At 47.4% G+C, this 27,410-nt stretch overlaps 10 protein-coding genes across 10 annotated transcripts; 2 read left to right on the top strand and 8 right to left on the bottom strand.

The window, feature by feature from the left end:
* Window positions 1–80: 80 nt before the first annotated feature.
* K444DRAFT_493222 (uncharacterized protein) lies at window positions 81–682 on the bottom strand (the record flags this gene model as incomplete). The annotated part of the gene is made up of 2 exons (XM_024873234.1): window positions 81–473; window positions 563–682. Coding segments are annotated over 2 exons (513 nt in total), but the record flags the coding sequence as incomplete, so codon positions are not given.
* A 1,251-nt stretch (window positions 683–1,933) lies between these two features.
* K444DRAFT_657863 (glycoside hydrolase family 5 protein) lies at window positions 1,934–4,087 on the bottom strand. The gene is made up of 5 exons (XM_024886197.1): window positions 3,545–4,087; window positions 3,449–3,490; window positions 3,282–3,396; window positions 2,619–3,235; window positions 1,934–2,569 (listed from the first exon to the last, which is right to left on the bottom strand). The coding sequence occupies exons 1-5, from the start codon at window positions 3,608–3,610 to the stop codon at window positions 2,072–2,074; spliced, it is 1,338 nt and encodes a 445-aa protein (XP_024726542.1). The 5' UTR covers window positions 3,611–4,087; the 3' UTR covers window positions 1,934–2,071.
* Window positions 4,088–4,843: 756 nt separating this feature from the next.
* K444DRAFT_622705 (putative FG-GAP repeat protein) lies at window positions 4,844–5,748 on the bottom strand. The gene has a single exon (XM_024882151.1). The coding sequence runs from the start codon at window positions 5,649–5,651 to the stop codon at window positions 4,878–4,880; it is 774 nt and encodes a 257-aa protein (XP_024726541.1). The 5' UTR covers window positions 5,652–5,748; the 3' UTR covers window positions 4,844–4,877.
* Window positions 5,749–9,043: 3,295 nt separating this feature from the next.
* On the top strand, window positions 9,044–9,659 carry K444DRAFT_622704 (uncharacterized protein). The gene is made up of 2 exons (XM_024882150.1): window positions 9,044–9,085; window positions 9,155–9,659. Exon 2 carries the CDS (start codon window positions 9,156–9,158, stop codon window positions 9,561–9,563), a length of 408 nt encoding a protein of 135 aa, XP_024726540.1. The 5' UTR covers window positions 9,044–9,085; window position 9,155; the 3' UTR covers window positions 9,564–9,659.
* A 2,650-nt stretch (window positions 9,660–12,309) lies between these two features.
* Window positions 12,310–12,603, bottom strand: K444DRAFT_548970 (uncharacterized protein; the record flags this gene model as incomplete). Its single annotated transcript, XM_024876410.1, has 2 exons — window positions 12,310–12,495; window positions 12,523–12,603. Coding segments are annotated over 2 exons (267 nt in total), but the record flags the coding sequence as incomplete, so codon positions are not given.
* A 360-nt stretch (window positions 12,604–12,963) lies between these two features.
* Window positions 12,964–13,618, bottom strand: K444DRAFT_670842 (uncharacterized protein; the record flags this gene model as incomplete). Its single annotated transcript, XM_024887680.1, has 2 exons — window positions 12,964–13,482; window positions 13,604–13,618. 2 exons carry the CDS (start codon window positions 13,616–13,618, stop codon window positions 12,964–12,966), a joined length of 534 nt encoding a protein of 177 aa, XP_024726538.1.
* A 725-nt stretch (window positions 13,619–14,343) lies between these two features.
* K444DRAFT_548988 (uncharacterized protein) lies at window positions 14,344–15,275 on the bottom strand (the record flags this gene model as incomplete). Its single annotated transcript, XM_024876412.1, has 2 exons — window positions 14,344–14,768; window positions 14,825–15,275. Coding segments are annotated over 2 exons (876 nt in total), but the record flags the coding sequence as incomplete, so codon positions are not given.
* A 5,870-nt stretch (window positions 15,276–21,145) lies between these two features.
* K444DRAFT_577387 (uncharacterized protein) lies at window positions 21,146–22,475 on the bottom strand. Its single transcript, XM_024877572.1, has 2 exons — window positions 21,214–22,475; window positions 21,146–21,158 (listed from the first exon to the last, which is right to left on the bottom strand). Exon 1 carries the CDS (start codon window positions 22,369–22,371, stop codon window positions 21,289–21,291), a length of 1,083 nt encoding a protein of 360 aa, XP_024726536.1. The 5' UTR covers window positions 22,372–22,475; the 3' UTR covers window positions 21,146–21,158; window positions 21,214–21,288.
* Window positions 22,476–22,945: 470 nt separating this feature from the next.
* K444DRAFT_549008 (uncharacterized protein) lies at window positions 22,946–23,908 on the top strand (the record flags this gene model as incomplete). The annotated part of the gene is made up of 2 exons (XM_024876415.1): window positions 22,946–23,033; window positions 23,118–23,908. 2 exons carry the CDS (start codon window positions 22,946–22,948, stop codon window positions 23,906–23,908), a joined length of 879 nt encoding a protein of 292 aa, XP_024726535.1.
* A 187-nt stretch (window positions 23,909–24,095) lies between these two features.
* On the bottom strand, window positions 24,096–25,716 carry K444DRAFT_548842 (PCI-domain-containing protein; the record flags this gene model as incomplete). Its single annotated transcript, XM_024876402.1, has 4 exons — window positions 24,096–24,710; window positions 24,755–25,474; window positions 25,522–25,578; window positions 25,630–25,716. The coding sequence occupies 4 exons, from the start codon at window positions 25,714–25,716 to the stop codon at window positions 24,096–24,098; spliced, it is 1,479 nt and encodes a 492-aa protein (XP_024726534.1).
* Window positions 25,717–27,410: the final 1,694 nt, after the last annotated feature.

Raw genomic sequence — 27,410 nt, 5'->3', positions numbered from 1 at the left:
TATCCATGCATCCGTCCCTTATTCCCATACGCTGATCCCATCTCACCCCAAGAACCCTTCTAATGATCACCTCATGTAGCAGCAACACTCATCCTCAACTGCCTCTGCCTCTGCTGACTCTGCAACGTTAACCGCTCAACCGCATACCCCAGCCTCTCCTTCTTCTGCCTCAGCGATTTCAACCTCAGTGCCCTCTCCTCCTGCTCCCGTCCTCCACCCGTTCCATTCGGCGTCCCCGCCCTCCTGACCAACCGCTCCAGACTCCTCTGTCTCCTCACCCCGCCACCTTTATCCTTGCCCTCTAACCTTCCTTCTAACAACTCTGATCGCGCAGCGAGGTTATTTTGTTTCCGCTCTAGCTTCGCGATGTATTGCTCACTGCGCTGCAAGAGAGTGGTTATTGCGGGGGCGAGCTCGGATGCGAGGCTTGCTTGTGCGGAGGAGAGGGTGGAGGAGGGCGTGAGTTCGAAATGCTATGGGCGGGTTATTAGCCCAGCTCGCTCTGCCTTGGGGATAAGGCAGATTGGAGGTTGGATGGGGGTTTGTGACGGGAGAGACGTACCCGTGTCGAAGATAGCACTTTCTTCAGACGCGGAAAATCAGAGATCCCAGAGTCGAGGATTGAGATTGAGGAGTCGAGGAGGGAGAGTGAGCTGCGGAGGGAGGTGACGGATGCACGGAGGGAGGCGAGGGATTGCGAGGTTGTCATTTTGGTTGACTGTGTGTGCAGCGTGGTGCTGCGATGGGATTGGGGTTGTGAAGGATGTTTTTGTTGTGTTGTCGCGTTGGCTGCAATGTCATTACTTTGGTCGACGCGATTTTGGTGTTGGCTTCTGCACGTGACCAGGAGGCCCTCTGGACCTCACACTGCTTTCCTTCCTTCATCTTTCGCCAACACGGGTTTCGTGATGTTTTATGATCTTCGCTCGAACTTTAGATGAGAGGGACTGTATAGTTCAATTGCCATGGATTTCTCCCTCCCAGTGTGTCAAATGATTAGATTAGATTAGATTAATGGCCATTAATCTAATCTATTCACGAAAAAAACTCATTAATTGTGACGGCTGGTGTCACATGGTTGGTTTCAGCCAAAGGGGTTGGTTTCAGCTAAGGTTCCAAGCTATGGTTCAAACCAAGCTCGCTTCCAAAGCTCGGCGTTTCAGTGGTCTTGGCCATACCTACTTATCCACTGCCACACCTCACTCCTTCTCTCCTTAGCTTTAGATTCTGTAGGACATTGGAAATCATTGATCTTTGAGCATCGTTCCATTGCTTTGTTCCTGCCGTCACATTAATCATATTCTATTCAAGTATTAATTAGATTAATCATAATTAATCTGATTAATCTGATTAGTCTGCACGTGACCCTAACACGTGATGGCACTAGCCGAATCTGGTAACGCTCCTGCCCGCTCTGGCTCTAGCGCTACGCTAATTTGGGGCAGTAACGCTTAGTAAGCGAGCCGAAGCCAAATAATAAAAGAGGGAATATAGAGATTCCGAGGAGAATAACTAGTTTATTATTATTAAAAGTTAGTATTTAGCTACTATTATATAAGCCCTAGCTTAGTTTAACTGGGGCTACTTAATAGATACCTTAGTTGTTCAATAATTATTAAGTAAACGTTAATTTACTATAGTCACGTGACAGATTAATCTGATTAATTATTCTAATCTAATCAAAAAAAATCTGAATTACGTTAATCATATTCTAATCTAATCTAATCATGATTAATCTGATTAATCTGATTAATGTGATTAATTCTTTGACACACTGCTCCCTCCGAAATCCATCATTTCATGACATAAGTTGACAGCTGGGGAGGTTGCATTCTATTTCTGGGTTTGCAAATGCCGAACGAAGACTTTGACCATGTGTGAAAAGTAGATAGGGAAAACAAAAATAGCCACCTAACAAAGCTTCTGGTACTGTGGAAATGAATATCTGTATATGTCATGTCAATTTATTTCAACTACCTATTATATTTGAGTACGCCAAATTAATGCTCTAATGCAACCAAAGGCAAGCCCTCAGATCCCAAAGTCAACCCAGACTCCTTTTCATTGATATTTACAAAAGGATAACAGCTAATATTAAAGAACATGCCATCAATCCACTCGCGAACTTCACCCCGTTTGCCGAATTCGGCGTTTTTGTCTGCGTATCACTGGGTGATGCGCTCGTTTGCGTTCCAGATGCGGATCCGCTTTTCCCGGTACCTGTCACGATTGCTGTTGGAGTTGACACCGCCCCCGAGCTGGAAGTTGACACTACCACCGAGCTCGATCGCTTGGCCGATCCCCCTGTCGAGCTCGGGATTGCTGCCAGCGCCGTGCCAAGTGCCAAGCCCCAATCAGGCGCCGCAGGACCAGCAGGAGCATTAACCCACAAATCAATCACACATTGAATTGTCATCTTCTGGTCCACCCATTTTGTGCCTGTCAGAGTTGGCGCAAGGTCTAGAATATAGTCAGAGGTAACGCTGCCTGCCGTCCATGCGATATATCCAAGATAGACGTCAGAGTTGGCGTTTATGGCTGTGTTTTGGGCACAGAAGTCCACGAAGCACTAGAATATAACTTAGTACTTGCGTGTGAATAAAGACGGACTTTCTTACAGATTCAGAAGTCACACCAACACCGGTCTCACTGAGGATCGCTTGCCGTTTGTTCTTTCGGAGCCAAGCGGCGACTGGTTCGAAGGTATCCGCTACATTATCCATCACACAGTCGGGGTGATCGCCCGAGTTATCAACGTCTTCATACTTGTGTAGGTCGAGGACTAAATTCGTCGTAGATGCGTCTGGATTCGTGACAGTAGCTAGAGCTGCCCCCCATCCACTGGTAAGAAAAGTACCGGCGCTAGAGAAGTTCTCTCCAGGCAAGAGAACTATGTGCAAAACTTTTTCAGCTTTGCGAATTGCTGCCACAGCTGCTTGGCAGCTAGCAACCCAAGCGGTGAGATCGATATCGTGAGGCTCATTCATTAATTCGAATATAACGAATGGGTTACTGGCGTAATTGGTGGCCAATTGGGTCCAGAGATCTGCAAATTGTTCGTCCGTCGGTCCACCTTGCCCTATAATACCTCCGTTCCACCGCGCAAAGTTATGGATATCGATGACACAGTACGCCCCCGTCTTAAGACAAGCTTGCATAAGTAGATCATAATTGCCAAAGTTCGTTTTGTCGAGAGGTCCGATGACATTATTAGTAAGATATTGCCATGAGACAGCTATACTCAAGTCAGATCAGGTGGGAGTCCAGAGAGCGACACGTACGTAGACGAAAAACGTTCATCCCGTCGTCCTTAACAAAATGATCCATTTGACCAGCTCCATCTCCGAAGCCCAAACTCTTCAACGGTGGTTGGATAGTGTCGAGTGGGCAGGTTCCCTAAGTTTAGTCAGCTGGATCATCCCAATATGGAAAACCCGTGGAAACTTACAGTAATTTCACAGCCAAATTCGAATCCTGCAATGTTCATGCCCTGCACGGAAGTTTGTCAGCTCACGTGAAAATACTTGGAATCGACCCTACGAACATAGAGTTGTGTCTTCCCAAAGACCGCCTGAACCACCCCCAGGATTACAAGCGACGGAAGAAACATCAGTGACTGCTGTGCAAACGAGTGTTCAAATCAAAACTTGTTGGACAAGAAGAAGGCACGAGGATCTGAATTGTTGTCCGCAGGGCTTCGTACAGTATTAGTGTGTCGTTCTGATGTGAGACAACAGCCTCGCCACCCAGCCCGCGGTCACACTTCCGCCCAGCCACTTGATCGCTCAGCCCCGCCCAGCCGTCAACGCTTAACCCAACTGGGCTGCCATCTGCAGGATGTTTGTTGGCGGCTGTCCGCGAAAACAAGTCACAACAAGGACTCCTACTCCCTCAGCTTCCAGCCCCTAGGGGATCGCTGACTTCGCGGCCCCAGTTCAATCATGCCACTTGGAATACGGAATCAAGCACGATATGGAGAGGTTGTTGATTGAGTCTTTTCGCTTCATGCCGAATTCTTGCAATTTTGAGTACGAAGGTAGCGTGAACACCGAGCTGAAAATGCCAATAGCGTGCGGCACGGGATCTCAGGAGGCGTTGGATGTTTCAACGAGTGGAAATAAGGGCGCATACTCGGGGAGGCGAACGAATAATGGGAAGAGAATAAAATGGGGAAATTTAAATCTCAGTCATGTTTTTGATAAACTTAGGTCGAAGTCTACTTAAAGCACCCGCTTTTCGGAATTACTGACCAACCAGACAGTACTCAGGTCCAAGGATTGCGGCCTTAGTCATCCACCCCCCAAAATCCGAGGCCATCCTGCCCCTTCGTTACGTTCACACCTCACAAACTCCAGGAGGAGTTAATGGCTACCTACACTCTCTGGTCCGCTACGCTAGCTATCCAAAACTCCCTCTCTTTCTTAAAGGCTTGCGCATAACAATATTATGAGTGAAGCGTCTAGTCAGTCATACTCCTATTCGGTTGACTCAGATCTTTGGATTTATCAAAACATGACTTAGATTTAAATTGCTGGAGCAAAATCTCGTCGGAAACAGAAGCAGGCCCCCTTGAATACACACGCGAACAGCATAATATTAAGCCATAGAAGAATATTTAACACGTTGGACATGGATGAGGTTGAGAACAGTTACCCCGCCGAACAAGGTTCATCAGAACTCCGGGAGGGTTTTGTTGATGAATACCATCGCTCTCCCACGGCCATCGGAAGACGACAGCCTGGATTCATTGATGGGGTAGAGCTTGTAGGAGAATGAATGGAAAGGCCTTCAGTCCCAGTCAGAACCTCGAAATTAGCGAACAGATGCAGAAAACGGCCCCCAATCCAGAACAGCTCCATGTGCAGCCACTCAAACTTTTATTTCCCACTAGCGACGTGCACCTCCACTTTGCCAGTCCCCGTATTTTGGTACTTGATATACGTCAGATCCAACACTCCATCCTTATTGAAATCGATCAAGCTCCAAACCCCATTGGTCTCCTGCACAAACGTGCTTCCACTCGCAAAGATTTTATTATGATAGCCACTCGCCTGGCTGGCAACATGAACCTCCGTCTGCCCAGTTCCCGTATTCGCATCTTTGATAAACACCAGATCGGCGGTATTCCATCCCGAATAGGGCGCCAATTGCCAGAAACCATCGGTCTCGGGCGCGAATGTTGTGCCGGTGTGCAAGACCCAGTTTCTGTATGATGGCCCTGCAGCGACATGCACCTCGACGGAGTTTGTGCCAGTTGCGGAAGTCTTGATGTATACCAGATCAAGGACTCCATCAGCATTGTAATCGTACAGCTTCCAGATGCCGTTATCCTCCTCCCCGAACACGGTGCCAGTCTCTTGGGTTCGCAGCTTGTAACCCGAAGCACCTGAGGCGATGTGGACTTCGACCGAGTGAGTGGCTGCGTTAGAAGTCCTGATGAATGCTAGATCGGGGAGGGTGCCGCTCTTAGCTGGAGCGAGAAGCCAAGTGCCGTCGTTTTCGAGGTCAAATGTGGTGCCAGATTCCCAGATGCGAGTCTGAAAGTTGGACTTTCTGGAGGCGATATGAACTTCAACTGTTCCGGTTCCAGTGTTACTCGTCTTGATGTACGCAAGGCCTGGATAGCCGTCTCCATCGGCGCTGCAACGCATTGTCAATCGAAAGTCAGGAACGGAGGGTTAAAAAGTAGTAGTCTGTGACAAGATACTTAGGAACAGATTTAAATTGCAAGAATTCAAGTAAACCCCACACACTCAATCAATTGCCACACTCCATTGTTCTCCTCACCAAATGTAGTACCAGTATCAAGGATTCTTGTCATATACGGAGTTGCACGAACGCTGAGCTCCTTGGGATGCAAGACGGCAGCAAAAAGGGGAGAGGCGAGAAGCGACAGGCATCCCATGCATGAAGGGGTCTTTGAGGTGAAAATCATCTTGCAGAAAACTTAGATTGTCGATCAGAAATCCAGAATGCAACAACAATGAAGTGGATTGATATTGGATGGATGGGGAGATATCGGAGCGGAGAGAACTTTTACACATCGAAAAGCCTCGAGTTATTTCGCGTTACTGAAGGCATATCAGATGACAAATAAATTCTTGAATGAGCGTAATAACGCGAAATTATTGAAAAGAACCATCTACTACTACGTAGGACTAAGGTGTCGCAACTTCTAATGTTGATGCACTCGGTTCTAGAATTTCCACGCAAGGTCCAAGTAACCATGTGGTTGGAGAGTGGCTAGCTAATACAAAACCGTGTTGCCTGTAAGACAGGCTTTGTACAAGCTAATGTGCACAATACTAGAGATCTTCGTGACACTTCAAGTTCAACAGCCTCACCGCATGGTAGCGCAATAAAGTGTGACACGGAGGTTGTACCTTCGGCCGTTCCGAATAATGAAGCAACAAACTTGTGCGACCGCCCTTTTCAACGCCAAATGCCAAGTAAACTAGAGATACTGCATTCAGCAAGAGAGAGAAGATTGCCCATAGTATACATTAGATGTGTGGTCACGCGCGAGGAGGCTTCGTTGGGCAATCAGCAATGGACATTAAGTTATCACGAAGTGTTTTGCGAGACGATCTTGTACTAGTTGAAAGAGCTACTTAAGGAGTCCAGATAGCTTTTGTGTAATATTAACTGCCGGAAAGTATATTGGATTTTGTTTACTGGAAGGACAGTACGATTCAAACTTCGATTGCGTGTTTGGGGATACGAACAACGAAATCCTCGACTTGTTTCCGAGTTTTGTTTGATCTCCGGAGGGTTATTTGACAACATATCTCCTCAGATTATCATTCATCAAAACACTTCCCCACTTGAGGAGAAGGGGTAGAGTAAATCTACTCGAAACGTTCTCCAACTTACACCACATTCATCTCTCATCAGGGAGACAACCGCGATTTTATTGAATCAACTTCTATTCTTGACAGCAAGTGTCTCCCAATTTGCCATTGCCAACATGGACTGTCTGCCCTCCATCCATGCGACATCGAGAACTCATTCGGAATACTCTGAGACATTCTAGAAACGGTATTATACTATTATGTATCCTCACAAACAGGAAAAGAAAAGCAATACAGAATAATTATGCAACTTATCTTGTATATAAGGAGATGTCAATGCCTAGGAAGCTGTTGAATATTTGAAGTTCTTGTGGTAGAGTAAGTGACTAGCTAGCCACCCACAGTGTTGCTCTCCTAGTTTGCTTCACTAAGCACCCACTGTATACTCTTTGCAAATGAATGTTAGGCTCAAAATTCAAGAACTCTTACCCAAACTATAAATACTGCTTACCAGAGGACCGAGATGTTATTTCTCAAGGCTAATAGAACTGTTGAGCAGGCCTTTATTGCATTGTTTTTAATGCGATAGGCGTCGTGAACCATGGTTGTGAAGACACCTTTGAGCCAACGAACGCGTGACATTACGCAAACTTCAAGATCAGAGTTCCTTCTCATCTCTTAAAGCTATACTGCACATACTGATAGAGTTTAACCACTCTCACCGCACGTTTCCTCTCGCTACATCCGTGCCTCGGGCGCTGCCCCCTGCAGCTATCCGTTATACTTGTACTATATAATCGGTCCGATACAATAACGGCAAAATGAAAGAATGCTTACTATAATACTAATTAATATAAATAGTATTATTCGGAACTAGTATATATTCTTATAGTAATTAATGCTCAGTCCTCCGATTTTTAATATATTTAATATTAGGTGTCACAGTTGTGTATCACGTGCGCGGTTAGTCACGTGATGCGCACTGTGCTCTCATATAGTAGAATAGCTAATAAGGCTTCCAACCTTATTATTGTACCTTTTGGTCTGTTCACCCACGCGGTAAAGCTATTTCCCTGCGTGCGCGTCCATTCGTCTAAGCGACTCGTGACATTAGGAGCATTATAAAGCACGTAATTATTTTTATATAAGCTCATTTAGAAATTTTCGTATTTCATATAGTGTAAAATCACACATTGCATAATATACGAGGTTATATATAATTAAAATTATAAATTTTTAATACTCTATATTGTTACATAGCAACTTCAGGCTAGTCACATGTGCTTGGATCACGTGACTACACACACTATATTTAGCTCCGGCTACCCACTTCCTTCGACATCTAAATATATTACAATACAACAGCATTTAATGCAACATATATTCTCTTTAGTAATACTCTAAAAATTTGAGCATTTACTATATATAATAAGCTTATAAAAGCTTAAAGGGCCTTATAAGTCTAAGTTTTAATATATTATTTATTTAGGGATATATAATATTCCCAAAATATTTTCGTGTTTTATATAATTAAAAATTAAAAAAGTATAAATTATTTATAAACTTTAAAATTTGAATACTAATTACTTACAACTCTTATTAAAAATCAGGTTAATATATTTTATTCGTATGATTATACTTTATAATTGCATTACTTAGAATAAAAACAATTTAGGTCATAGTTAAAAAGTTATTATGCGCGTAAAAGGCAGACTGTTTTGTCGGTTGTTTGGGACTGCCTGTAATTACTTCCCGGACTGCTCCCAACTCCACGATAAATCCTCGCCATCCATTTCTCGATAAAGCCTTGTCAGAATTATTGTAAGCTGTAACATACGCAATTACAATCTGAGTGCTATTACACAGAAGATGTTGCGTAGTGTTGCGTAGTACACATAGAGGGTATCGTTTTGTTGGCCACCCAGCACTGTAGTGGTTGGTCAGCTTCTAAATCTTATGGATTTGTGCCCACTTGCCCCCAAGGAGAGAACCCGAGAAAACCGATGCGACTGCTCTGTCATCCACCTCGCACCCAGAGTCACAATCCGGACAAACCCGTTATAAAATTCCATGTCAGCCCTATGTCTCATGACTGAACAAAATTCGGAGATGCCCGCCTACAAGCATGATTGGCGAAGGAAGGCATGCTTTGCGGCTTACATGCCTCGTGTTCAGTGGCGACATTCACGATGCACCAAAATAGCCTTGATCAACATCACTGCGGCGCACAAATCTCGTGTTCAACGTTCAATGTTTACTGATCCATCTCGCAGAAGATGGTATAAAGATGTAAAGTAAGTACAATCTGAGAGAGTGTCAATCAAACCACACAGCAAGTCAACCAAACCCACTCCAATAATCAGAATGCGTTTCTCATCCTCATCATCTGCCCTTTTCCTCTCGACGCTTATTTCCTCCGCCGCCGCCATCATCACAGGCGTCACCGCACCCTCAACCGTCTACGCCTACAATCCCTTCACCGTCACCCTCACCACCGCCAATTATATACAATCTGTCTACGATGTTGCCGTAGCATTTGGTGTTGCGCCAGGAGCTGGCTTCCCCGATTCTCTGGGCAATGTCATGTCATCCGCCTTTCTTGGTCCTTCCAAGTCCAACATATTGACTCCGATCGCATTTGATGTCACACTCCCGGCAGGCACAGGGAATGGAGAGCATATGCTCACGGCTGCTGTTTATAGTTTGTTTGGTGCAGGCTATGCACCAACTGTGACACAGTTTAACACCACGGTCATTGTCGCTGGGTTCTAGAGCATTCAAGGTCTAGCGTGAAGGCATATGACCAAAGAGAAGACTGAAAAATTTGTCAGATTAGCATTACGTCGGAGTTTAACATGGTTTTGGGAGGTAAAATTCAAAATACAACATTTAACTATTGCAGTTCAAGCCACTAGTATACGTGAGAAGTACAATTCAAATATAACTAATGTCGAACCTCAAATGACATTCTTGTCATTCCGAGCTCACAGATATTAGAGAAATGTTATCATGGCATTCTATAGTCAGAGCTTTCAAGGGTTCTTGGTGAGGTGCAAACCTCCATCATGGGCTCCACAACATCAAATCTTCTAGCACCACATTCTCTGGACTTGGGAAAGCTCAAAAATTTCTCACGCCCTTTTTCATTGAGTTCTTGAGACCTATACAGTACATATTGACGGTGCTTTCGACACTGCTCAAGAGGTTTTGGAGCAGGAGATGAACAGACCGGCCGTGATTGTGCATCCGCTGCAGCAATGGGAATTCTCGATCACTTCGTTTCTTGTCATCAAACTGCCCAATGACTGCCCACAAGAGAATGGGGGGAAGAGGGAAGGAGTTGCGTTGTGAGTGGCTGCCTCGTGACCAAGGAATCGCCAAGTTGGATATGGCTTGCAGCTCCCTCGATGGGAGGATTCTGTGTAACACAGTAACACAAGAAGAAGGAGTTTTTGAGTCTGACACAAAGGAGTACGCCCAAAGGTAGCATTACATATAATTTATGTTTCCTCCTTCCTGGAGGAAAAGGGGCAATGGATCAACCATCCATGAAGTGCTTTTATGTAAGATCGCCTAAGAAGCGAAACCTCGAACCCAAACTATTTGAAGAAAAAAAGCTATTAAAAAGCTTCCACTCCATCTCGGGATGCGCAAGACGCAACTGATTCAATTAGCACATCTCTCTTCACCACTCAGAAGCAGCAGTCGAAGACTCGCCTCGAACTTCAGCAGAATCGCAGTAACGACCTTATAAATCTCCAACTAGCGGATACTCTTCCCAATGTAATTTCTACTCTCATAACCAAACGAAAAGAGTGCATTGTCCATCCTTTCCCGCTCCACCTAACTACCTCTCAGGTCGAAATTCCTCCGCCCTCTGTTCAAACATTACTCCCTTCGCGTGAAGCGCCCAAGCCGAAGCACCAATTATCGTCCTTCCTAGTGTGAGATACTCGTTGACTTCTAAACCGGAAGCCGGCACCGTGTCCTCCAGATAGATACCGACCGCAGGAAGGAGGCAGAGTGCTTGGTTGACAACAGTAGTGAGATGCTGTAGCTCGCGGGCTGTGGCCTAAGATGCAACTCCATTTTTCCAATCCTTTGGGAGGGAGGGGGCCAAGTTCTTCCCTCAAGAGGGTCATTGTGTGTAGTTTCCCTAAGAGGTATGAGAAGATAGCGCAGATATCGATTGCGGTGCTGTCCGAGCCCGCTTGAGATTGTGACAGCGAGGATTTGGCGATCGTTCATGAAGATGGGGCCTGTCTTTCTTTGCCTCTTGCTGGAAGCGAGCGAGAAAGTCTAGTGGTTGGTATGTGTGAGGGGAGCTTCTTGCTTCTCGGAAAGGTCTCGTGGGTTTACTCGTTACTGGCAAATATAGCGACTGGAGACGTGGAATTGGAAATTAGACTGTGATCACGAAGCCATAGCAGCAGAGTGTTCTTCTTCCAGAGGAGGTCAAGCAACGATATTTGGCCAACTTAATTATGTTAGTCATGTTCCAAATCAGAGTAGTTGAAGAATTCCTACCACAACAAAATACGCAAAAGCTTCTTCTAACTTCTGTATAATTCCCTCAATATCAACGCCTTTTCCCACGAAGCCAAGTCTTTTTGACAAGGTAAGTTCACTTATGACATCAAAAGTGAAGAAGTGTATCCATTCTCCGAAGCGGCAGATACCCCCAGGATCAGTCTTGTCTGCGAACTGATGTTAGAGGGTGTCGAAGAATGCCATGATTGTTGAGCGTATGAAAAGCTCGAAGTTCACCAAAGTGCTCATCAAGTGTATGCTAGCTCCAGCTCGTCGTCGCTGGGCGTGGGTAAACTCTGTCGGCGGTGCTGAAAACGTTCAGGAGCCTCTTCCCATGGGAAATGGGTTGTTGCACCGGGTGCTGCCTGATTTCACAGTCAGTCAGCATTGCAATCTTAACTTGATAGCAAGATTACCTTGAAGTTGCTAAAGTTGGGGAAGAAGATCTTCTTGACTGTCTCCAAGTCTGTGTGGACACGAAATTCGATCCCATCCGAACCACGCCTCCGTATTTCTTGTGCAGCCTCTTGTGTACGACTTCAGGATGTCTCCCCAAGGTGACGAAGAGCTCCGTGGATTTGTGCATGAAGCCAGCCAAGGGCCAGGAATGTCGTTTAAGTCTTGACATAATTTTTTGTCGGTGGTTGGAAATTTGTATTTAGAGCCCATGGTGTTGAGAACCTTGAACCTGTGTTGTCGTAGAGAATTGACTGGCGTGTCTATCAGCCGGACCTCGGCGAATTAGCATTACTCTCTTCTCAAGGGAGATGGAACTTGGGAGAGAATTCCCCCTTTGTCTATGTCAAAATGCAGAAATGCAGCTTTGTAGTATTTGATCCGATTGAAAGCTTGAAATGTAGTTCTGGAGCCTTTCCACTTTGCATGAAGTGCAGGGAACAGTTGCTGCTCAGGCTCAACCATTTCACTCGCGAAAAACAGTGTACAGAGGCTAAATTAGCACACTATATCCCGAGATGCTGCCACCTGATCATGTAAATACCAGATTCGCTCTTACTCTCAAAATTCCATCTGTACGTCCTTTTATGCACTTCACCTCAAGTCCTCTCTCCCACGCGTCCTGTGGTATATGCTTATTCCCAGAAGCCTTCTCGTTCTCGATCCCAATGATCCACTCCGCCACTTGTGCTGCTTGTAGACTATCCCAGACTCCGTTCTAGCTCGGCCGCTACCTGAGGATAACAGCCGCTTCTCGGCGTATGGAAGGACCTCTGCACCTTGTTGCCTTGCAGTATAGTGCCATTGCCAAACCCCATCCAAATTGTGACTTCAGTTAGTCGACTTGGTTGCTTTCTTCATCGATCTCAAAACAGTCGTCTGCCTAAAACCATGATTCTTCGAAATTGCTCGTTATAGTGATCAAAGATATTTTCTTACCTCGATAAGTTTGTAGACAAGAGGATTTTAAAGCCGACGGCGCAAGTATGGAGTTGGAGGATACCAAGGTAGTCTCAATTATGTTGACCAGTTTCCGTTTCCAGGAGAAAAGGCTGGAACGCTTTTTTCCATTGATGGACATAATCACAAAGGTATTCTTGTTGCATTCCAAGATCTTCTTGATGGGATTTGAGGTTCAAGGCAAGAGATGCTTGTCTAGAATGGCGAATATCGCACCCTGCTAGAGTCAGCCCAAATGGAAATGCTTCGGCGAGGGTGCAAACCGAATCGGGAGATCATTTCTAATTTCCACATCTTGCAGTTTCGTAAGTGGGTGATCGGTCTTTGGGTTCACGGCTAGCCGGAACTCCAATTGTGGTTGTAGGCGTGCCAAAGCTACACTCAGCTCTGGGTCGATGTTTGCTACGGTCGGAGTCTGCTTCCCCTTGAGCTTGCTCCTCTCCCATTGTTCCAAAAGGCTCAGTCCACTGTTCATCTGCTGTGCCACCGTTTCCCAGCGGCCAAGAAAGTGTCCGAAGTAGCCAAGGTCAGGCTTGCCATTAGAGCGAGTCGCACTCTGGGTTCTACGGAAAGTCTCTTCCGGACAGAGGCAGTCGCCTTGCTGTGTTGCACCAACGCGAAGTCGAGATGTTCGTAGGGTGGTCGTATCGTACCGTTTCTCGCAGCCCCACATAGCGCAGTGAGAGTAAAGATTGCATGTCTGACGAATGGTTCGTTGCGATATTCCTGTGGAATTGGGTGTGTCCTACGCAACAAATTAGCATTGCAAAATCGAGCATTTCCTGAAGCAGCCGGCTGCTTTCTACGGTCTTCGCTCCTGAACACAGAGAGTAGATGTTCTTCAGTAGTCTCCAGACAGTTCCTACGCTCCCATCTCCCATGGAGGAGAAGACAAGCTTAGTAAAATACGAAACTCACCGAAAAGGCGTCTCCAAATACTCGCACGGATCATAGGAAAGCTTCTCTCGAAACAATTGAAAGTAGTGCTTCTCGGACTCGACGCCAGGGATGGGAGAAGGAGTGCGACTGGTACTTAGTTTTGAGAGTCGATGTTTTATAGGGATAAAGGAGGCGCAGAGGGGATTGGATATGGAGACGGAGGTTCGGCCTTGCGAGGTATATTGACTACCAGTGTCCAGCCTCTTGGATCGATTACACTCTGGTTCGTTCTCATCGTTCTTGAAATTTTCGAGTCCTGGCAAGACGGCTAGGACAAAAAGCGACCTGTTTCAACAAACAAGGCCTACTTGCAGACCAGCAGCCGGTTCGAACTTTGGGTTTCCCCACAAGGCATTTCTTGGCAGGGATTTCCATCAGAAGGGTCGCCAATCAACAACGCACGCTCAGAGGCATTACCTAGAGGCGGTGATAGCTGCAATTACCGGGGTGGGCCAGGATTATATCTGTGGGTAATGGAAGAGGGGAGGACTACAAGAGGAGAAGGGTTGCCATCATTGCTCTGAGTCAGCATTATGCATTGTGGATCATCATCCTTTAGGCCTAACGCAGACCTTGTTTTGCAGACCTACGTACATTTTGCCCCGCCCCCGTTGCTCTCCATATCTAGGCTACTGAGTATCCCTAGGTACATCTTGTCTGCGTGCCATCAATATCCCAGCTTCGCGTCCTCGCATTGTTTTCTCTGCTTCCGATCAGGAACTTTTGTGTTGATGACATCCTGACCCGAAAGCCGAACCAACTTAAACTCGAAGTATTTACCTCCCTTAGTGTTCTCTCTCACAGTGCTCTCGGCAGCTTTATACAGTCCGTCGTAACGGAAACCGCAAGAAGGAGCACCGTGCCATTGACCAGCGCCTCGAATGACTCTGATGGGTTGCTTCGTCTCAACACTTCTGAGCAACGCCTTGGTGCCTTTCTTCTCCATCTCTGGCGCCTTTGATGTTGTTTCCTCAGCTCCTGACTCCGTGTACAACAACACATTTCCTTGATCCTTGTCCATGCTACAGCCTGAAGCCACTACCGAGAAGGCACCGTTGATTGAATCTCCCGAAATACCTGCGATTCGCTCTCCTATTGCAAACACCTCAGTCAGCGTCTTCTTAGAGAAAAGGAGGTTGAATACTAACCATGAACGCCGTCCCGGTGGGCCGCAATTCGAAGGATCCAGAAATCTCCAACGGACAGACCATTATCACCGTAAATTCTGAACTCTCTGCTGTTGTATCCATCCGCAACTTTATAGGATGGTCCGTTCTCAGCAAGATATCGGAAAATATGATGTAGGGGACCGTTCGTTCCATAGATAGGGTGGGATGTGGGGGCTGGGCGCGTGACTTTGATTTGTGTTGAATCACCCTTTGGACGCTTGGTGGATTTGGACTTTTGCTCCGAGTCGTTGGATCTCTTCTTGCCCTTTGAGTCGGCCATTCCTTGGTCCTCAGCACCCCACTTCTGGAGTTCAAATTTATCAAACAAGTGTTTCGCAACTTGCTGGTATTCGACAGGGAAGTGGTTGTTGGGGTTTTGTATCATATTAAGTGTGCCCTTCAAGTGGAAAGACTCCAGTTGACTCCGGTTTTGTTAGCAGCTGGATTAGTCTCTGGTTGAAAGGAGGAGTACATACTTGTAGTCCGGCGTGACAGCAACCATGTGACCGACTCCCCAAAGAAACTTATCCAATCGAACCCGATCTTCTGTCTCCGCCAAATCTGTCATACTCTTCTTTCTTAACCTAAGAGTTATGCCAATCGCCTTCGCGCCGCCCTTCAACTTAGCCAGGCCTTCGCGACTAGTGATAGCATCCGTAGCCGCGATCTCGGCGCCGACCAACTTCTTGAGAACGTCCTCAAAAGTCTCGGGCTCATTGTTCATCTCTGCCTTGACTGATTGTTCACCTTGGTCTAGCATTGCTGCTGTGATCTTCTGTTGTAGAGGTTCCTCGTCAGCCGCGGCCTTGGAGGGTTTGATGTTCGACATCTTCTCGGTGCTTGAAAGTGAGTGTAACATGTTAGTAACGCGGTTCAATGGAACAGGAAATGTAATGTAGAAGATACCTGTCGCAGTACATACCGATGTGGTTGAGCTTGAGCTCGAGAGTGCTGTTTGTGGTGAGAAAAAAAGTTGTTGTGGGGAGGAACAAGATCGAGACTCGGTGAGCCAGGCCTAGTATTTATACTCCCCAAGCGAGGCCGGAGGCGTCGCTACCGCCTTATCTTTGATTTAAAACATCAGACGAAGCCCGAAGAAGGAGCAGCTCGAGGGTGCCTTCTTGCGGAGAGAGCTGAGGCTCGTCTCGCTTTTTGTCTGCTGCTGATGCTACAGAGAAGCTACGTAGTTCGAAACATTGCTCGTTCGTGGCTTCAAACGCAAAGATACCAGCTCTTCAATTGTCTCTTTATTAATCTGGACACTCAGGAGTTTTCGCTCTTCCATCTCTAGCAAGGAATAGCCAAGACACCAAAATGTATCCTCCTCCCTTGGATATTCAGGAACTCGAGCCTTTCAACGCCCCCCAGGAGCTCGGAATAACTGACAGCCATAGATTATAGATTCCAGTTGCACCTTCATACCGTTGAAGACTCAGGAGCTCGAGCTCTTCAATGCCCCGCAAAGCCTCAGAACAACCAACAACAAAGGCTCTCATTCTTCCGCTGAGTATGAACTACGCGGTATTTGGATATTGAATTGTACGTCAACTACGTTGGACTTAGACACCCCACCTTTTCAATCGTTTATTCAGAAGTCTGACCATTCCAGAGACAGAGCTTTGTGATTGTACTGCGGGCTGCGGGATTTTCAACTGCTACGACCCTACGTTATCCAATATAACCTCGAAGATTCAAGAGCCAGGGCTTCCAATTCTTCCCACACACACCTGAGAAAATAAGGAGGCTCAGCTCCTTACTTGTCTCTCGATACTTTTAACATCCATAAGGCATGGCCCTTTAATCGGCTGTCAACAACCTCGAACTGTGAGAGTCGGAACTTCTCGATCGTCCCTTCATAACTCGGGATATTCTGCAGCTAGAGTTTGTTGATTGTACGCTCACACCTTCTGTTATTACAAGGAAGTCTTGAGGTCTGTATTTTTATTCCATTCTAGACAATACAACTGCGCAAAGAGAGACTGCCTGGGGAGTTGGCCTCATCTTGTTGTTCAACTCCTGCAGGAACTACATAGTCCGAAAGTGTAAATCATGGCTTCCAACAATGAAGACCCAGGTATTCAACAGTCACTCAAACCGTTAAAAATTTGTAATTCTTCTTCTGTGAACTGGCAGAGAAGGTTGACTAAGTTTCATGTCTTTCCAGAGTTTTTGCAATTGCTCGACTTCACAATTTTGCGATTTCAATTTGCAAGACATGCTTCGAAGATTCATTGCCGAATGCACCTAGGCTCCTGCGCTCGAACCTAGTGCACCTATGTTTCAAAGCAAACGCAAAGCTTGAGTTCATTCATCCAAGTGCCTATAGCTGGCCAGGCGCTCCCATATTGCTTTGGTGGTTGTCGTCGACAGTCGGTTGTTACCCCTGCGGCCGCATCGACCGCCCCCCTGAGCGCCTCGTTGTCCGCATTGCTCCTCCCTTCGACATCGAATCACCAAGGTTGTGCCATTGATTCATGGTACCCTCTCTCTGACCCAGTGCTTTATTGACATCTGCTGATCCAGGTTCATCTCCTAGGTCCCTGTTGCCGCATTCCGTCGCGGATCAATGACAGGCTGAATGGAGCAATATATTACCCCACAACACTTCCCGCTATCCCAGTCGTGCAGCGCAACATATAGACCATAAATTTGCGGCGCAGTTTGTTTGGCTTTACCCTTGATTTTGGGCTACATTAGTGCAGAATGGGAAGACTGGAAGATAAAGGGGCTGAAAAAGGGCTTGAGTGCTCAGAAAGGACTGGCAATAAATCTTAATTGCGACCAACCAGTCGGTGAAAAGCCTGGAAGATGGGACTAGTCGATGTTGCAGATAACCTTTGTTTGAATGGGATGACATCGCAGAGTTCTTAAAAATATAATGGCGGGCTATTTTGTGAAAGCAGGAAGCCGTCTGCTTTGTGCTGGCCAAGGTGGAGCTGGAGGAGTAAAGACCCCCAGATACCAAGAACGACAACTCAAATTACTTTTGAAAACTACATTGGTGCAGAAGTTCTGCAGGTTGTTGTCTATTCCACCCCATCGTGTTCAGCCCATACCCTCGCGATGAAGATCCAACTCTTGATTGCAGCACTCTGCTTCCTCAGCGTCATGGCTGCTCCACCACTGGAAATGCCCTTCCATCCTGCGTATGTACTTCTCCAGGTTCCTCTCCCCCATCAATCGCCATTAACAATCTCAGGTATGCCCTAAAACAAATGGGTGTATCGATCACCATACCAAGGACACTGCTCCTTGCAGTTGTTGTTATAGCCACATCAACGACCTGAACCTCAAATGTGTAGTGGGCAGGGAGGCAGAGGGTTGTCCCCTGGGCGAAGTCAGAGGATGGGGATGGAATTTATTTCTCCTAGCTGCTGATAGAAAGTAACGAGTACTCATTGAGGGTGGGATTGTTTTGGCGTAGGATTGAGGGGGTATTGAAGCCGTTGCCAAATGAATGCGGAGTCTTGATGATGTTCTGTACCTCTGTTAGGAGAAACGAATTCTTTGTCGGTACGCATACAAGAGACTTCTACCTACCAAAGCTAGAGGGACCTCAATGGCCCTATATTGCTTGAGAACGATAGCTGTTTCTATGATTTTGTTCTTCCAAGGACTAGAGCAATAAACTGATAGAATGGAAATCCGGGAATCCCGGCGCAAATGTCAAGGGTGTAGCCTTCCAAGGTTCAAGGAATGCTTCCAGGGTGGCAGAAAAAAATATCCCCTTGAAATTCTTGCCTCTCCATTCTCCAGCAGCGAACAAGAAGCGAGTTTTGCTGCAGGCCGAAGCCAAACCCCGCGACAAAGTCAGCAGTAGAAAATACGGCCATGGCCCTCCAAACACCTAGATTATCGCATCGAGATCGCCCGAAGACCAACGAGTTCTTTCACCACTCTCTTGAGCATCCAGAATTCTTTTTCCGGTAACTTTCCTCGCGTTTGCCAAATCCTGTATTAGACACTATTAATATTACCGCCGCACTTTTCTGAATTTATTAGACTAACACAAGGCAGGTATCCGAATTTTCCGTATCCTCACCCCCGTCAAGTCGTTGAACCCCGCCCCGTAGGTTTCTACCTGAAGAACTTCTGCAACTGTCGCCACATGCGACCTGTCTTATTGCATTGAGGGCAAAGAATGGGCTCTTGGCTTCTCTGTTGAGTTGGGCGAGGTAGGAGCAAAAGGGGTCGAAGGGGGTTGGAAAGAGGGAATGGGAGAATAAACTGAAGTATGGAAAGGAGGGGGCGACATTGGCAAAAAAGGAGAGGAGATGAGCCATTTTGTGTCCCGGTTGGAGGACTTATGTTTGAGATGCAGGCATAATGTTGGCGATGAAGAATATAAGGGAGATAGTTACCTTGAGGCAGCAAGTCGATTGGATGCTGGCAAGAGACCACGGGAGTACAAGAGCAATCACAGGATATGGGGAGAAAACGAGACCAGCAGCATTGCTGCGTTCTTGAGTCTCATGGGACAGCACAACCCAGATCTCTCGAGCAAGGGCAACCTGCTGCTTGCGTAGGACGTATGTACTGTAAGCAGTCAATCTTTCGCAATGCTGGCCTTCTCCCAGCCCCTCTCCCAGCAAGCACACCAGGAGCTTCTTGGGATTCAGATGTACCAAAGCCGGCCAACTGTTCTTGGTTTGCGGTTTGCAAGAGAGTCCAGGCGGAAACGAAGGAAACTCGCGAGAAGCAGAAGACTTTTCTCGGATCTTCAAGCTCAATATCCTATCCTTCGTGGTTGTCACCATCTCTAAGTCTGTTAATACGGTGCGTGCCTTTGACCTTGGTGAAGAATACCCCACTACGCCCCCTCCAGTAACCTCTTTCTATGAAGCTTTCTGACTATACATTGCAGAACTAGGAGTTATATCCAGAAGACCTCCGTTCCGCTATTGCAGCATCCGTACAATCCTCCGGGGCGAATACTTTCGGAAATAACTACACGCGAAGATTGGCCAAGGAGCATCTGGTGCTATATTCACAGGACGAGAGAGGATCCAACGGACCCATTACGTTCAAGCAGATGAAATCTGGAGCCGGAATCGACTAAGGAACCTCCGTCTACGATGTCATCGCCTTGAAGGAGAGCTCACATCCGAACATTGTCAAATTCATTGGCAGGTATCCGGTTGGAGGGGAGCTGCAGGTCATTAAATGACCTTGGGGATGTTGGTAATGCTCAAGAGGGTGAGACTTGCCTCTAAGTCCTATAGAGTGCCACGGGTGGTCAAGCAGCATACGGAGGGAGGTATTTTGACGGAATTTGTACATTTCAATATTGTATCAGAGGTTTCAACACTACAGCACATTGAAGTGGTGGACTTCAAACATCCAACTTCAAACGAATGGTTGAGAGACCTTGACAGCAGCCACGAACCTTGCCGAAAATCCCCTTCATCCCGCTTTCGTACCCTCAGACGGGAACAATAATGTTCGTCCAAAGTCCTTCTCTCCCAAGAAATCAAATCGTCCGCTAACATTCAGGGACGAAATTTCTGCTGTCAAACATCAACGATCAAGGACACCAAATCTCGGTGCTATATCCCAGTGACAGGGACTCATCCGGGCTGAAATCGAGCTATTCAGTAATGGAAAGGAAAAGACAGATCCTGGCGGGATAATGGGGCAGGGGCAGGGATGATCCAGCATTGTAGTGTACCATGTTGTCTCAACAACCATGGACAGCAAAAGCTTGCGTCCGGATTGGGTGGCTTATAACGTGTTTCAATACTGCACAGGAAGAAGTTTGGAACTTGCGATTTGCTTCAAAGGTGGTAGATGACGTGATCTGGGCGTGGGTTGTTCTGGGGAGGGAGGGACATTCGTACCTTCCTGCTTTGTTGAATGTGAATGACGATTGGGGTGCCATCAGTCGACTCTTGCAGTATTGTCCCTGCCAAAAATGGGTCATGGATTCACACATGCGAAAATTCACATGAACTTACGGGCCAGGAAGGAGCCGGTCATCGACGCTCGATAAATACCTTGACAAGTTTACAGTTAGGGCGCATTACGGATCAAATCTCTCGATCTTCCACGCCTTACGTCTTGCCGCTAAGATGAGGTGTACATATCTAGACTCCTACCAAGGTAATGCGCATGGACGCTTGAATTGCCGCAGGCCACAGGATTGTAAATTAGTGGCAAAGGGTGGAATAGGTGGCGTTTAACTTCAAGTCTGTCATCGACCGGCTTGATGGCGATGGCACATTTGACAGCAATAGCAAATCGGAACGAGAGCAGACTGCGGCGGAAAGGATCCATTGTAGAGCTATAATATAAGAAGCTCATGGATACATCGTCTCTGAAAAGGGCAGTTCAGCTGGACATTCTCAGTCAGGTACGAAAGGTGATCTTACAATCCAATGTCCCAGGCGGCAAGGACAATAAATCTCGCTTTCCTACCAATGTCAACTTTCTAAGCATTACAAGCATCAGGTACTTTGAGCAGGCACCCAATTTTTCCAAACCCTCATATCCCCCAACATCTTCTGCACCACCCAAGCACCTTCCCTGAAATCGCCCATCCGTCGCCCTTCCCTCCTCACACTCTTAACTCGTACCTTCGGCAGTTCCCTGCCACTGTCTACCCACAACCTCTCGAACCACTCCCCAAGATTCTCCATCACTGTTTTCGCAAATTCGGCCTGGCCTTCTGGACGGAATTTGTACGTAATCGCCGGCTCAAGGAAAGATATTGAATGCGGTTTGTAGTAGAATTTGTCATTCAGGGAATTGACTTCGTCGTCAGGAATGATGTACAGTGCTTTTAAGGGCCGGAGACGAAGGGAATACAGCGAATTACGCAGGTATTCCCACCGCCCTTGCTGGGATCCTATCCAGAGTTTGCGGTCCAGTGCTAAATGTTGAACTTCAGCGAGCTCGAATCCCTCTCCAGAGCTTGTTAAGAATGATTGAAGGTGTTGAGAGTGAAATTCGGGTCCGAGGTAGATTGTATCGCGGGAATAATCAAGGTAGATTTCCACCGGTTGGTGGGGGAAGGCGAGGGGGAAGGCGAAGGAGTCTTGTCGCCAGCGATTGTAAGGTGTGTACGGGTTGTGTGGGTGGTGTCGCCAGGGAACGTAGGTACGGTTGGGGTCCATGACTGCTGTGGAGACACCTATTTTCACACGCTTATAGATGCGGAGGCCTTCTTGACGTGACTCACTGTTGATATGGAGGATCGAGGGGGGGCTATGGGGCGTGACGGTGTATTTCACTGGGGTGTATTGGTTTCGCTGGGTATCTCCCCAGGAGCGAAGCTCAATTACTCGAGGGTGGGCTGCGAATTGCCAGATGCGGAGACGGAGTTCGATTGGGAGTTCAGAGAAGATAGGGAAGTTGGTATGGAATGGTTTCGTCTCGGGACAAGTGGCTGCGGTAGACGTTGGATTTGAAATCCATGTGACTTGGGCGTGGGGATCTGGTTGAGGTGTATAATAGAGGAGCTGCCCTGGTGGAAGTGGAGGAACAGGACCTGTGATCTGTCCAGCCATATAGGGACCCGGAGCAGCCATTGAGCTGCTTTCCTCCTTCCCGTCAGACAAGTCTAACTATTTTAAGGAAAGTAGGTGTCGAAAGTCTCAGGCAATGCTACAACTTGAGAAACAATGTGCTTGAGAGATATTTAGAGGGACAAGGAATTTATATCAAACTCTTTCCAGTCACAAAATACACGTCCGCCTTGGGAACATGCACTCTCACGGCGTGTGGGATGTAACCGCTTGACCTCCCACGCCTTCCGCCATCCATTGGGCGTAAATCCCGGGGCTGTCGGACCCCTCATCCTCAAAGCGCCACTTGGAACTCCGTTCATCGGACTCATCACCAATCTCTATCCCAATTGAGTTCCTGCGGCTCGGAAAGACCCGTATGTGGTGCAAGTGAAGAAGAAGAGGATGATGTGGCGGGGGTGAGGCGAGACAGATGCACCATCGGTGACGAAACGAAGAATTCCCCGACGCAACCATGCCCAATGGATTTCCAGCCTCGCCCGCCTTGCGATTCAACATCACGAGGGCCCCTCAACGAGTGATAATCACGAAATATCTGACCCGCAGCACGGTCGGGAATCGTGGATCGAAGTCTGGGATGTCTGCGAGTACGAGTGGCGTTGCGACGCCTGCAGAAGATGGCGTGGGGTCTGGGCTGAGGAAGTTGAAGATTTTGATGTTGCATGGTGAGTTCCTTCTCTTTCCGGCTCTTCTTTAATCACTTACTCTACCCCTTCTCTCTAATTGTAACAAGAACTAACTCTTAAAAGGCTACACTCAATCCGGCCCCCTCTTCCACGCAAAAACCCGCGCCCTCGAAAAGATCCTCCATAAAGCCTTCCCGCCGAAACCCATCTCCCCCATCTTCTCCTCCTACCCCGGCGGCATCCATCTCCTGTATCCAACCGCACCCCTACGTCTCGTGCCCGCCGATATCCCCGGTTACAACGTCGAAGGTGCCGAAGATGGGGGTATGAAGGAAGAGACAGATGCCTGGGGCTGGTGGAGGCGGGAGACTGGGAGCGCTGTGTATTCTGGGTTAGAAGACGGACTGAGGACTATCAGGACGACGATCGAGGATGCAGGAGGCGTGGATGGGGTAGTTGGGTTTAGTCAGGGCGGGTGTGCTGCTGCTTTTGTTGCCAGTCTTTTGGAACCCGGCCGACAAGATACTTTTGAGCAATATAAGGCGAAAGACTCTTCGGCATTCGGATATCCTGAGGGCTGGGAAGAGTTGCAGAAAATCAACGGGGAGCTTAAGTTTGGTGTTTCGTATTCCGGGTTCTATGCTCCGGATGAAATTTACAAGGGCTTCTTTGAGCCAAAGATAAGGACGAAGTTTTTGAGCGTGATTGGTAGTTTGGATAGCGTGGTTGAGGAGCACAGGAGTAAAGGGTTGGTAGAGCGGACAGAGGGTGCGAGGGTTGTGTTTCATCCTGGGGGACATTTTGTGCCTGTTGGGAAGGATATGGCGAGTGTTGTGGTCGGGTTTGTGAGGGAATGCTGTGTGGTGAAGGATGAGAAGGAAGCGAGTGTGGAAGACATGGATTTGCCGTTTTAATGTACATGTTGATGGCGAGGCAGAGGAGATATATTTACATGGCATGGCATGGCATGGCGTTCAGGATAGACATAAGCATGAGGAAATGTGGCATAGAAGGCAGCAGATGCATTTGATACCTAGAATCTAGACTACTGTACACCGGTATGGTCGGAAGAAAAGAAGACTATTAGAACATTCTCTCCCTCTAATGCACCTTTCCTGGCTTTGTTGCCTTGGGCGATTTTGCAGGTTGGATGCGAGCCATCATTTCTTCCTTTGTGATCAAATGGTCGATTCTTTCAAGCAGACCGAGCAAGCTCTTCATGTTTCCGCTCCACTCATTAAGGACATCATCTGCGTCTCTGGGCTTGGCGAAGCTCACGATTCGGGCAGGTCGGTCGATCTTGGCGTACACGGTCTTCGCTGTTACCAACTCGCTGATGTACTTCTCCGTCTCGTCTTCGGTCAAGTCGAGCAGCTGGGTTAAGCGGGGCATTTGGATGCGAGTGTAGTATTTGGCGACGACACGAACATTGTGCTCAATGACACGCTTGCGGAGATCCTCCCATCGTTGATATGCCTTCTTGTCCGCAGACTGGCCCTTTGCGGCGTCGAACACATCTGTGCTGCAGAGGTGTGGGCCGAAAAGCTTGGCAACTTCTGGCCATCGCATGAGTTCGTGGACAGTGTAGAGTTTGAGGAGTTGGGCGTCGAGAGGGACCTGATTGATTCGAGTGTCTTTTTGTATGCGGTGGAGGAGGTCAGATTGTTCGTTGTCGTATGGGGCGAGGATGACATAGTAGATGATTCTTTGGAGGACCTGGGAAAGTTAGGATAGCATTTGAAGCAGATCGAAATTCTTACCGAGTGAAGCTTCATAGGATCCTCCTCAACAGCTTCAGTGTCCAGAACTTGTCTGTAATGCTTGCATGCATCCAGATACTTGTCGTCATGCTTCGCCAAGGTGATTTGTTGCTCGTAATATCTGAGCTTCAAATCCGTAACATCATCCTCGACCGGCTCCAGAATATCCTCTCCTTTTGCTCTCTTCTTCTCACGCTCCTTCTTCTCCTTCTCTAGTTGTTCACCGGTCTTCTTTGGCTTTCTCGACAGATATTTCGTGCTGATCTTCCGGCTTAAAATACCAGCTTGCGTCCAGTCCTCTTCCTCTATGCAAAGCGCGACTTGTGCCAAGATGAACTCCGTCTTTTCTCTCCGCTCCATAGACCCAAACGTCTCAACCTGCAGCTCGCACAAAATCTCCTTCGCCGCCTTCAAATCGCCTTGTTCCTTCCTGATGTCTGAAAGAATCTTCGTAACACGGGCTCGCTCGACTTCGACGAAAATCTTGCCTTCGGTGACTGTCCGCAATGTCTCGATAGTCGATAATTTCGTCTCCAGCTTCGTCGCCGAATCCAGGAATCCCATCACCACCTGTACCATCTTCGTGATTGCTTGTTTGAGTTGGCCATGCTTCTTGGAGAGTAACAGGACTTGCTCGTTCAGCAGACTCCAATCCCCCGAATCCTTGCTGAGTGTGACTATTGCGACAAGAATTCGAGATGTTGATGCAAGATCTGAGGCCTGGGGATGGTTAACCGATGGAAGGGCTACAGTAAAGGGAGGCGCACTTGTCTGGTCTGCTTCTCCAACGCTGTGAGCTTCTCGATCGCACCTGTGACATTAGTCTGGAGTCTATTAGTTTCATCTTTTCGAGACGTAAAATCGCAGTAGTATACCTGTGCCAGCTGCTCAGCTTCAGGAATCTGTTTGTCAACCTCTTTCGAGAAGTCCTTGTCGGGCTTCAGAACCTGTACTTCGGACATTGCGACGGTGAGATTGAAGAAGAGTGGAAGTATGGTTATGATGAGAGACTAGAGACCACAGAATGGAAGGATAGGCTAAGCGTGGTCGTGTGGATGGGTTTGATGGAGTTACAAGCTTCAGGTTGACATTTTGACGCGGCAAGCTCGAACTTGGCGTGATTTGGTCGCTTCGCTTGCCGTAGTTTCTGCCTTCCCCAGCCCCGCTAGCCCGCCGTAGCCGCCCCAACGCAACTTCAGACGCTCGCTTTATTCGAAAGTATTAGTAGGACTCCATCCGCTCATCTCCTCTACTTCTAAAGTATCGTGATCGAGGAGTTTTTGTTCAAATTCTGCAGAAATTGTGGCGATTTTGGATCATACATGATACAAATACCTTCGAAGAGACTCTGTGATCGAATTCTGCAATTGCCTTGCCGCTGCATTTTCAGCAACCTCTATGGACTTCCTTGGTGTCCACATGGCTCTTCGGACATTCAAGTGGGTGATCCGCTGCCGGCATTTGGCCCCTCTTAACGTCGGGGGTGTTTTCAGTAACCAAGAGTGCATCTTCATTTGGTCGCAAGATTGAGGTGCTGGGGGGTTAGAGCCAGGGCTACCTTTGTGGTGTCAAGGAGCATTTCCTGCGAAATGACGCCCCTTTCCACTGCTTGTCTGGAATCTTATCTCTTCGCAAGCATGCCTTCAGCAAATTGGAATACCACCCACTTACGTAGTGGACGACCCTCCCTCGTCTCGCAATAGATTTCCTGTGCCATCGCATCGGAGAACCTGTATTTGGGTCCGGCTGGTCTTGAAATGAAGCTGCCCCCCCACTTCGTCATGCTGTTTTGTAGCTGATGCACCTGATATCAACCTGCAAAGATTCAAAGTTGAAGGTACGGATTAAGAGAATGAGGCAGTCCCCCTTTTGCCACGAAATCTGCAATGGGCTACCCATTTGTCCAGTTGAAGATTTTTGGCTCTGTTTTGTCCAGTATATAGGTGTTTTGTTGTCCCTCGGTGAAAAAGTTGCTAAATCCAGCCTCGAACACTGGCGAATGGTAGGTGACAAAGTTCTTGCTGGCGGTGAACACTTCTTTCTTTGGACCAACGATGAACCTTACCATTTCCTTTTTGCCACTGTCAAATATTTGTTAGCTTTAAAGACACGAGCCAAGAAGTCCAAATTCGACAGGAGATCAAACTCGGAGCAGCATTCAAGTCATGCTTTAGATTATGCAGGTGAAGAACTCACCAAAAAGCTGGCCCGTCCTGGTGGCCCTGTCGTGCTGTTCCTGGCTCTGTCCTTATCCATTTTCTTTTGCGGGGATTATATTGTTCTGCCTGGTAGTTACTGAGAAGTGATGTCCAAGGTTTAAGTACCGTCGGGCGATTTAGGTATTCGGGTGTTGGTGGTTATGTGAAGGAAGATGGGCGATGGTTTTGGAAAACTTTATGTGCGAGGCACTTAGGCTGCTTAGTCTGGATATCAAAGACTGATTTTTCTGAATAAGTGGAAGGCTCCATTTTATCTTCCTCCATCTCAGTGAGGGCTACGTTCTCCTCTTCCATGGATCCTGAGCAGTGGTTTAAAGGGTCGGTCCTCTGGCTGAGAGCTGACAGCTGCCCTATGAGCGTAATTGTTGACTATATACAGCAGATAATCTGGAATCTCGCAACGAAGTCATAAATGAAGTACTGACGATCCCATCCAT

The sequence above is a fragment of the Hyaloscypha bicolor genome, assembly GCF_002865645.1.
Source record: "Hyaloscypha bicolor E unplaced genomic scaffold K444scaffold_190, whole genome shotgun sequence".
NCBI classification, from domain to species: domain Eukaryota; kingdom Fungi; phylum Ascomycota; class Leotiomycetes; order Helotiales; family Hyaloscyphaceae; genus Hyaloscypha; species Hyaloscypha bicolor.
The sequence above is the reverse complement of the archived record's forward strand: the minus strand, read 5'-3'. Positions and strand labels throughout refer to the sequence as shown.